The following is an 11,195-nucleotide window of genomic DNA, read 5'->3' as shown; positions in this document are numbered from 1 at the left end:
CACCAGACTGTTGTGGCTCGTTGTTATAGCCCATTCTACACCCTGGAGTACAACACTTAGCCAGCATAATTGGAATTACAAAACACAATAAAGATAGGGTCCACAAAGTAACTAATAGCTAATAGTTATTATTTATTATCAAAGTTGATAATCCTGTAGCGAATCATTGTTTAAAATGCTGATGTCATTATCAGCTGTCTGCTTTATTATGATTTTTGAGGGTATAACGAAAGTATTTATTAGCAAAATTGTTTAATGAAGATATCCTACGTATAATTCACTTAGACGTTTTTTATCCGTTATAGTAGATTTGAGAACGTCACGCTCCATGAAATTGTAACTCATTATGAACCTTATTCTCAGAATATTAGCTAATTAAACGACAAAGTAGAGCATTTCGAAATATATTTGAAGTTTCAAGTTTAAAAAAGAAGGTTTTAATTAAATATAATCTACATACTAAAAAAATATACCATCATACATTTATGTTAAATATAGAAAATTAAACAATTAGAATCATATAAATAATAATAACAATAAATTATAAATACAGAATATTGAAATAATAGATTGATCCAAATAATATTTTCTTGTTCTGACATCGGAATCCAGTTAAATATGTCATAACTTTAGATTGCAAAACACAAGCAGACGTAGAGTTTAATCAAAAAGATGATCACCCCTCTTCTTCATGTGGAAGTTGCTATATACAATTGTGCACAGGATAAATATATCTCTACCAATGAGATATAACTGATTATTAACAATAAAGTAAATGTCAAAATCATAAAATTAGACAATAAATATACTAATAAAAAAAATGTTAGAAATAAATCCATCTTAAAGATTTAGAGCAAAAGCTAATTATGTAGTAATGGCCAGCGATATTACTTCTTATTAAGAATATCAAAAAAAGATTTTTCCCCGTTATTTATGCTTATATAACAATATACGATTATCATGAAGGATATACACAATTGCTAATTATAATGCTACACCCAATGCAACTACCCCCGTTGTTGTGACCATTTAAGCAATTGTTTTTGCCTTTTATGAGTTTTCTGAACACCGTTTCTGGGAGCCTATCAACCATAGCTAAGCCTTTAGTGATAAAAAAGTAATATTTATTGACTATGTAATATTGGAAAACCTAATGATCATACCCAAGCCTTTAAGTGAAGAAACCAGTCTCAGACAAACTAGTTGGGAACCCTCCAATGCTACTACCCCCGTTGGTGTGACCATTTAAGCAGTTGTTTTTGTCATTTAATGAGTTGTGTATCATAATTCTTTGTATGTTTAGCTAAAATAGAATCCTATTTTATGGTTAGATTTAAAAAAAATTGAATACTTACTGTTAAATAGTACAAAATTCAGAGTTCCATTTCGAAATTAGTAAATATTTATACTTTTTGCTGATAACTTAATCGTCATTTGGTGTGGATGACACAAAACATATTTATATATATTTCTATAAATAACATCAGTACCAACATCTTCCATTAATTTAATGATGGTTCCTCGGGAAGGGATAGGTTTAACCGTGTATTTCTCCATAAATTTTTTGAACGTAGATGATTAGCAATGGATAAGGGTAAATACATGCAATAAGCATCTTTGTGATATCAGAGTTAAAGTCTGACTTGATGTATTCATCATTAACTTGATTTTTAGATGAATATCCATGCTTTTGATATGAGATGAGGATAATGAGTCGCGTGTAATTCTAGACAGGGGACTAAAGGCACATTTATATTGACAAATCCGACAAGCCATCTGTTTTTCATCCGGCAAGTATTTTCCAAATTCCTGGGCCTCCATTTTTATAAATCAAGACAGAAGGCTACGTTATTTTAGGCATTTTATTCAGTTCTCTATCGACTATTAGCATCTAATATTATATTAATATTGAATAATTATGGCGGGAATGATAACGTTCTTCATTGATAGAAGAAAATGTATATTATTTAATCAATGATGCCATGCGTATTTATTTCTTCTCCTACGCTTTTCTATTCATACCAAAATTATCACCCTTATTAATAACGTTCTTGGTAGAGGAAGATGTTTATTATTTTAGTCAATGGACAATGATACCACAAGTCTTTCTATCCCCCACCCCCCCTTCTCCCGGCAACCGTTTTTCTCTACAGGATTATCAACTTTGCTTATTATCTTACGAAACACGTTGCATTGTTATTGTTTTCTTCAAAAGACCCATGTTGCACACGTACTTGAATTCATATTTGCGCATGCCCGGTCCTGCTTACAGGAGTCCTTGACACATCCCTTCATTTAAAAATTCCGATTAAACGTAGAGGAACTATGTAAATAAAAGAAAAAACTAACATTTAATGTAAAGTAAGAAACAGTTGAATTAAAGAAAAGAAGAGAGCGATCGCTGATCTTAGGATAATATAATTATATTAATGTGGCTGTATTTAAATAGTAATTATATATTTATTATTACACATATGTAAATTCAATAATCATCTTGAAATATACGTATTCAAGAGATGAGCCAGGCAGTACCTTATTCTTTAATGTGTTACCTAGTTGTCTTTTAGCTACACAAAGTTGTTGCTTAATCTCCTTTAAAAAATATAAAATGTAAATACATGAAAATGAAAAAACAATTTTAAATAAATCAATAATTGTTAAAAGTAAAAATAAAAAATTATGCATTTATTAAAGAAATATAATTTACAATATTTTAAAATATAGAAAATCAAAAAAATACTTTAAAAAAATGATGGCAAAACTAAACTTTAGGAGAATGCAACCATTTGATATGCGACAACTATACATGAAGTTGTTTATTGTTCATAACGGCTCATTGAAAAATCAGTATAAAAGCACACTTTCTAGAAATATATAAATATATCATCCAATCATAGGGCTCTAGTTTTTTATTCTGTTTGATTTTGGTTTTCTATGGTGTGTAATATATTTGGTACCATATAGAGATGTGTTGTAAAGTAAGCCATCCATTCCATGGCATTACATCATTACATTTTATTTATACTTCAAAAGGACATAAATAATAGTAATCTATGTGTTCAATTTCTATGTAGGATTGACTCCCATACCGCAATGTGTTTGAAACTGTTCAAATGTTATATCATCCTCTTGCTGATTTGCAATAGACTTTTGACTGAGAACTGAGTTCGCAGCATTGAAGATGTCCTTTCTCATTATGATGATAAAGAGTGGTATTATTACAATATGCATATACCCTAGAACATATTTCAGGAGCATGAAGACAAATATTGTTTCTCTTTTTCCAATATATTCTTCAACAAAGAACATACTAATTGGATACTCAAGAATAAAAATCAAAGTTATGAGGAAAGTAAGAAAGTAAGTTATTTTTGAATAGTTTAGACAATTGTGATCATTCATGGATGGAAGTTCATTTGTGGAGATGCACTTTGATCGAATAATACATTCAACAAAAGAAAGAAGGATTTGAGCAAGGGAACAAATGACTGGCCCAAAAAATATGGGAATAGGAATTATTATGATAAGGGATAAAATATTCAGTTTTGAATCTAAAGGATCCCTTAAAACACAAGAATTAGAAGTCTTACCAAAAATCTGGGGACTAAGTAAGGAGTACACGAAAGATACGAACCAAATAAATCCTAAAATACTTTTCTGTATTACTCCTAGTCCATCTATTCCAGAGTATTCTTCTACTTCATAATCTTCTTCTTCCTTTTCTATCTCCTCTAACTCGGATTTATTATCTCCTTCCTTCCTTGTCACCTCCAATTCAAATGACTCAATATGGTTTTGATCGTTATCTGCCCTACCTTTCTTAAAAAACCACTCAGGAAATATATTGCAAAATATTTTTGTTGCTCTATTTATTACAAATAGCCAATTTAAAACTATGATAGAATATGGAAGAACTGCCCAGGTAGCTCTGGCCGAAAGTGTATGAATGGTACAGAAAGCTAATTCCACGCTCCATTTTTCAGACGCAACAGCATAACCATTGTAAATTATAGCTATGGACTTAACAAAAACTGCAGCCATTAAATTAGAAAAACAAAGATTTCCTAGAATTATATTCAGGGTAGAATTAAGTAGACTTTCTTTTTCACGAATAGAAATGATCACTATTAAGTTGAGTACGATACCAACGAGCGTAAGAGTCATCTCTGAAACAACAAGGATGGCTCCATAGGATAGGTTTGAGACATTATCTTCATTACCAAACCATTTATTAAAAATACTTTCAATCCATTGGCTAACTGTACTATTGACTTCTGCGGATATGAACATTCTGTAATAATCCTGAAAAAAAAATAGTATGTATCAAGTTTTAGCAATGTACACATATGAAAAAGTTTTATATGTTCAATATTTAAGTGGTATTTTAAATATACTTACATAAGTAAAATACCAAAATTTCATTTAAAATATTAGCTTTAACGCAAGTTTCATCGAAAATTAATTAAAAAAAGTTAAACTAGTTTAAAATTTAGCATTTAGTGTCAAATAAATTTACAATTAAAAGTTTGATGATATTTAAATACAAAATTATATTCTTGGAGTCGAAAAAACAACGAGCATTATATTATACTTAATTATAAAAAGTTTGTTTGTTTGTATAACAAAGTTTGTTTTATATCTCTAGTATTACAAATATAATAAAAAATTATATCTTGACGTTGTATTTACGAAGTGTTTTAAATTATTTGTTTAAGTTCCAAAGAGTTTTTATTCCTTTTGGTCATTTTCAAAATACAGGGAACAACATTATCAAATACTTTAAATCTATTTTAAGGCTTTAAAACTTTGCAATTGATTTATATTAGCAGGAAAATTAAATCTTTTTCTTATATAAATTTAAAATCATTATTAATGATAATGAATTGGAGACAAATAGTATCTTTAGTACATATTTGCAATACTAATAGCGGCTTTATACGCTGTTTTTAAAGCTTTAATTAAGATTTATATTTAATTTTGCTAACATTTATATATAAACATTCGTATATCGCGTTTTCATGCTAATGTCGACATTTTTTGGGGAAATAAACAACTAAATTATATAAGAGAATAATTTTTTTTTTCACTTTTCTTGCCCTTAATTGATTCAAGACAAAATTAATTGTATAAATTTATCCATTTTATAGTATCCAATGAATATGATAAGTTTTTATTTAATAAATTCAAAGCCATTCGATAAAGATTCTTGAAGATTTTTTGTAATTTGTGCATTTTATTTAACAAATAAAAGAGCCCACAATATCATCACCTTCAATTGAACACACTCAAAATGTAAATTGTAATGTACTCAAAATATCGATATTAACTTAAAACTATTGATAATTACTCATTCAATAGAACATATGTAATTATTAACCTTATTTGATTTTGCTAAAATAACAATTATATATATATATGAAAATACTTTCTATTTCACGGTTTAAAGCTTTTTTATGGATATGATTACATATAGATTACATTTTTTCTGCCATTTATTTGACCAATTCAAGGATAAATTTATATCTTTCTAAGACAAAAATGAAAAGAATGAAGTTACAAAATGAAGGAGTGAATTGAATTCAAACAATCCTTAAAATAATATTTTTGTATATCTATTAATTCGAATAATAATTTAAAAATGAATGAATGATAAATTTTTTAATGCCAATTATTTCAATAAAATTTCCTTATAAAACGGGAAATGTGTGTAGTCTGTGTCTAATGTAGTAACAAAAGGTTACAACTTATTTATAACATAAACTAAAGGTTAGTCCGTTGTTGTTTGGGACATCAAGAAATTCAAATTAATTCTGAACACTTCAGCTTTATTAAAAACAAAAATAAGGACCGTAAGTAACTAATATTTTTTTCTCTGCTTTTTGTTAATGTACAGTGATAAAAATTGTGTATATAGTAGACATGTTAAAAAAACGAAAATCAATACCCTGACAATTTGAAGAATGTTTGAGAGGGGAGACAGAATGGTACTCTTGACGTCTCATTAGATCAACTAAAATCAACTGTGACAAGGAAGAAAGGGGGGGGGGGAGGAAATACACAAGACATTAACAATAATTACTCCGATGTCGATCTTCAATTCCATTAGGAGTCCAACAAGGACTAAAAATTATAAATCAGCAATAAATCTTCAAGTATAATCTCCGTTTTTTATGAGCACATGATAATGTACAATCAGATTTTGAATATAAATCAATTACTATAAAAAGAAATTCACTACTTATAAATTAAATAATAATATAGATAAGCAGTCATATAAATACTGTGAATTTTGTAGCTTGCCCGAGAAGTGAACATTTTCTCATAAATATATTCAATTATATTCAAAAAATGATTTCACATTCGTGTTGTCTCATAAAATAACCTTGAGGATTTATCGCAAAGTTATAAATTTTAATCCTTGTTGGACTCACAGTAGAATCGAGGATCGACATCGAAGTAATTATTGATAATTTCTTCGTTTATTTCCTTCTCCCCTCCTTCATTGTCACAGCTGAGTGTAGCTAATCTAATGAAACGTCATGAGCGTTATTTTTACTCTTCTCCAAAATATTCTTCAAATTGTCAGGGTTACCATGTTGATTTTTGGTTTCTTTTTATTTAACATGCCCATGATACACAAAAAAGTGATTTTCATCACTAATTATAAGGTTTCAAGAAAGAAAATAACAGCACTCACCTTTTAAATGGCGTTTACTCAAATGCAATGTTATGGTAAAAAAAAAACCTCTGCTGCTTTTGCTTTTCTAAACCTTATAATCTAGTAATTTTTATTTTTTTTAGATAAATGTGATTTTAAGAGTGTTCTACATTCAAAGCCCAAAAATTGATACCACATCCGTTTTTAAATATAGTTAGAATTCATGTTTCATATTTCAAAATATCCATGGTCAAAGTCTCATAAAATATCAAAAATAAATAATCGACCATCACTTTTGAACAAATTAAGATCAGTTTGAATTAAGTACCTAATGCAACAAAATTCAAGTCTTTCAACACCCGTTGGCTGAAAGCCACATTTATAATTGTTATTTAAATTGTAGAATATGGAAATGGTCATGAAAATCTTCTTTAACATAAATTTGACCTTTAGAGCTTTTTTATTCCATAAGAAAATTAAAAGTTAAATTTAAAACTATACATATAGTCCCCATTACTTGGTAGAGAGGAAACCTGAACTAATAGTTATTTTTCAAAAATGAAATATCCCTTTTTGTTTATGTTAAAGTCAAAAATAATCAATGTTGAATATAATGAAGTTTAATATATATTGCATTCATACTTTAATACAGGGATGCACAGGTAAATTGGGAACTTTTCTATTGGGCTATAACTCCTAAAATTTCATTTTTACAGAAATGTTTTGTACAAAAGTTGTTCATGCATCGATTGAAAAAAATATTATGTGATCTGCCCTCCGTTGGCTGCTATGACCTTATCGAGGTGGTTCTGGTAGGAGAAGCAATCCAAGACGACGTGTGCGGGATTTACCTTGAACCAGTACTTCACGATCGATTCATAAGGTTTGCCAAACTTTTGTGGGGCTTCGAGCAGACTTGCTTCACTAACTCCCCCAAAAAGACGTAGTTTATAGGGTTCAAATCGGGAGAGTTAGAGGGCCAAGCAACAGAAGTCCACGTTTTCCTTCTGGAGCAAGTCGAAAGTCCTTGACCGGAGGATGAGTCCTGCTGGAAGGTTCCCTCCATTGTTGGCTTTCATCCCCGTGATGACTTTGTCCTTCAGCACCTCGCAGACTTTGTCAGCGCCGAGCCACGTTTTTTGGTTGAAGAAGATCGGCGGTATCACCGTCCCGTTGGACCTGACCCAACGTCATGACCGAGAACAGAAACTTTATTATGTAGACCATGGGGACCTTTTGCTTCATGTCAGCTAAGAAGAAGTCGTTTTGACTGTTTTACAGTCCACCTAAAAGAAGTCGTTTTGACTGTTTTACACCATATTTACAGTCCACTTCTTCTTGTCTCTAAAAGAAGTCGTTTTGACTGTTTTACACCATATTTACAGTCCACTTCTTCTTGTCTCTAAAGAAAGTTGGAAGATGACGCTTATCCATGAGGAAGGTCAATAATTTGCAGCTCCTGGTTAACCAGACGTCTTTCATCTTCTAGATCAAGATGTGCCTCTTCAGGTAATTGGAGGAGGTCAACTACAGGTAGAATTTTACCACCCTCTGGGCTGTTCACGTGTTCACTCCGCTGTTTTTTGTCGGGTTCGCCTAAATCGATGGTTTGAGGCCCTCCAGGAACGTAGAATTCCTCTTCTTGTCGTTTTTTGGCTTGTAAGACTTCCATTCATACTGGCTGGTTACCTTCCACTTATCGTAGATCCTGTAAATCGTCGACCTGGCTTCATAGCGTCTTGGCGATCGCAGGAGGCGTGTGTCCGCCGGAATCATTTTGACAACGGCCGACCTTTTTCCTTGGTCCGTGTTTGTTTGTTTGCTTATTTAAAAATAACTGTGCCTTAAACTAGACACCCAGTCTCCCATTTCTTGTAAACAAAATCCCGTAAAATTAATTTTCAACAATATTTTTTTACACCCAAAATTACTTATAATAATAACAGTTTTCTTTTACAAATAATGTTAATATTCCTTTGTTGTAGTAGTTGTATTGTTGTGTCCGCATACTCAGTCAGCACTATTTCTTTGTGCAAGAGATAATTTCAGCTCTGTGTCCTTATTTGTTCTAAAGTCATGGTCGATTATGCGTTATTGACATTTTGTGTGACTTTAATCCTGAACTTGAAATTTTTACTATATGAAGCATTTTTAAACCTACATATGGACACCTATTTGAGCTCTTTACCTCAATAATTTCTGAAGGCCGAGTATGTATTTATAACGTTTTGTACTCCCTAGCCCTATCAAAATTTAATGATCATTTACTGTAATTATATATAATCAGACTAACAGAGGCCAAAACATAACCTCTGTTTCAAATAAGATCCTCCCTTTTATAAGATGTTTATATGATTAAAAATATTTCGTAGGAACTTTATTCCGGATAACTTATTACATAAATTACCTTTCAAATGCAGGAAGATTTTTATGACTTTAAAGAATAAATCTATGTGGGTTGAAGGTATTTATTGTCATTTTTGTGTTTTACGGTTTAAATAACAATAATAAATGTTGGTTTCATTGTGATATCATTGAGAGCATACATTTAAAAAAGGTTATGTTGGTAATCTTAAAAATAGTAGTGCTCTTATTAATTATTTCTCCCTATTTTGAAAATTCAAATGTATAAACAAGTAAAGAGCACTATATTTTATTTAGTCATATTTTTCACTAGATATGTGGTAATTCAAAATTACCAACATATATTTTCCTTTTTTTGATTTAACTTCCCAAAGATTTAGAAAATTTTCCAATCTCTGATCATAAGTATTCTATTTATTATATATATATTACTGTTATCTTTATAATGAATAAGTAGCTTCATTTTTTGCCTATAGTACTTTGATCAAACTACTATGTTTATAAAATCAAAATTTGAAAAAATGTATAAATATTTATGAATATATGAATTTATAATATGCGATTTTTTAACTTAATATGTACCCATATATATATTTTTTGTTGGCAATGGCTTAAAAAGTATATGGAGGTCCTACAACAATATTTGAAGTGTTTTTTTTTTGTTGGGTGTGTAAAAATTAAATAGAGTTGCCCAAGAAAACATAAAAGTTTATTCCAAAAATTAACACAAAAAAAGGTTTTTAAAACAATGTAAAAACTTAATTTTTTTACTTCATAAATCTTTTCTAGGTATAAAAAAATAAATATTTCTTATAACAATAAAAGTTTAAACTCTTAATGTTTGTATATAATAATATGTAACATCTTATTTGAGGAGCAATAGTGGATAAATTTCTATTAAAACTAGAATTGGAAATCCTTAGAGCGTAAACCTCCACCTATGGTCATTTTTTCTCTTTTAGATTTTTTGTTATATGAAGCCTATTTATTTAATCTACATAAGGACTCAAATTTGTGCTCTGTTCCTAAACGGGATTTAAAATAGATCACTAACAGAGGGTTATAATAAAAGTTACATGTTATAGATTAAATCAATATGTATTGCTACATGAATTCCCACTCAAACATACTTAGTTTTATAGTCTGTATGTATATATTTATATCCCTAGCAAACATTGACATTTCTTTTTTTATGTATGTTTAATGGTAAAAATCTTTGAAACAGTTTTTTATTACGAAAAATAAATTACCTTATTTATTCCATGAACTTTTCAAACAGAAAAAAATGAATATAAAATGATGAAAGATATTGTTTAGCTACAATTTTTTGAAAATTCTTTATGTACATATAAATACATAAAGTATTGTAATTTACTAAATTAAATTAAAAATTGAAGGATTTTTGTGATACCAATTTTCTTTTTGCACAATCTCAAGAATTAAGCTGAAAGGATGGATAATGGTGTAGATAAACTTACAATTTTTCAACTAACAACAATCCCATGAGAAACCGATGAGGATCACTCCACTTTTCATTTCTTTTATAAATTGAATACGAAGTCTTACAGTTTTATTTATTCCTATGTTTGAATATTTTTTTTTCCTAGCACATGTTATAATAGGCTATAACAGGCTTATTATGAGAATGAATATCAAAATAAATATTTGGTTTATTTCGATTCTTAAAAAATAGCAGAGAAAAAAAAAAGGTATTACACGCTTCTTCTTCTTTTTTATATATAACTCTATCAAATCCATTTTCTCTCAGGTTTTCTCCTTACTATTTTTGTTAGAGAGGGGGAGAAAACCCAAAGAGTTTACTAAAAAAATAATCAACTTTTTTTTTTAACCTCTATCCACACCATGATTTAGTGATGTGGTTATCGAGATCAGCAGATATTTAAATAATATAAAACGCTGGGCTGATAAAAATACCAAAAATTAACAAGGTCACCTCAATAATTGGAAGAATGTTTGGAATTAGAGCAGCTTAGCTGTTATGACGCTCAAATTAATTAGCTGCAAGCAGCTATGAGATGAAGGAAATAAAAACAAATCCACTTCATATATAGCAAATAAACTATGGTGTACCTTATTTTTTAAATTTACGAAATGTTAAGTAGCTAAGGTCGCATTTTTTTTCTTTTAGGCGAAAGACATCGTATATAAAGTT

General features: G+C 29.5%; 1 protein-coding gene across 2 annotated transcripts; it reads right to left on the bottom strand.

Annotated features, from left to right (window-relative positions):
• Nucleotides 1–388: 388 nt before the first annotated feature.
• LOC121128666 (uncharacterized) lies at nucleotides 389–10,669 on the bottom strand. Of its 2 annotated transcripts, none has more exons than XM_040724254.2 (4): nucleotides 10,501–10,669; nucleotides 1,356–4,302; nucleotides 1,164–1,316; nucleotides 389–1,101 (listed from the first exon to the last, which is right to left on the bottom strand). In XM_040724254.2, the coding sequence occupies exon 2, from the start codon at nucleotides 4,288–4,290 to the stop codon at nucleotides 3,067–3,069; it is 1,224 nt and encodes a 407-aa protein (XP_040580188.1). In that variant the 5' UTR covers nucleotides 4,291–4,302; nucleotides 10,501–10,669; the 3' UTR covers nucleotides 389–1,101; nucleotides 1,164–1,316; nucleotides 1,356–3,066. The 2 variants fall into 2 exon arrangements, with proteins under 2 accessions (XP_040580188.1, XP_071749121.1); XM_071893020.1 differs by having other exon boundaries at nucleotides 1,164–1,303.
• Between the last annotated feature and the right edge of the window lie 526 nt (nucleotides 10,670–11,195).

Source organism: Lepeophtheirus salmonis, chromosome 13, assembly GCF_016086655.4.
Source record: "Lepeophtheirus salmonis chromosome 13, UVic_Lsal_1.4, whole genome shotgun sequence".
NCBI lineage: Eukaryota > Metazoa > Arthropoda > Copepoda > Siphonostomatoida > Caligidae > Lepeophtheirus > Lepeophtheirus salmonis.
Note: the sequence above shows the minus strand (reverse complement) of the source record. Positions and strands in the feature narration are given on the sequence as shown.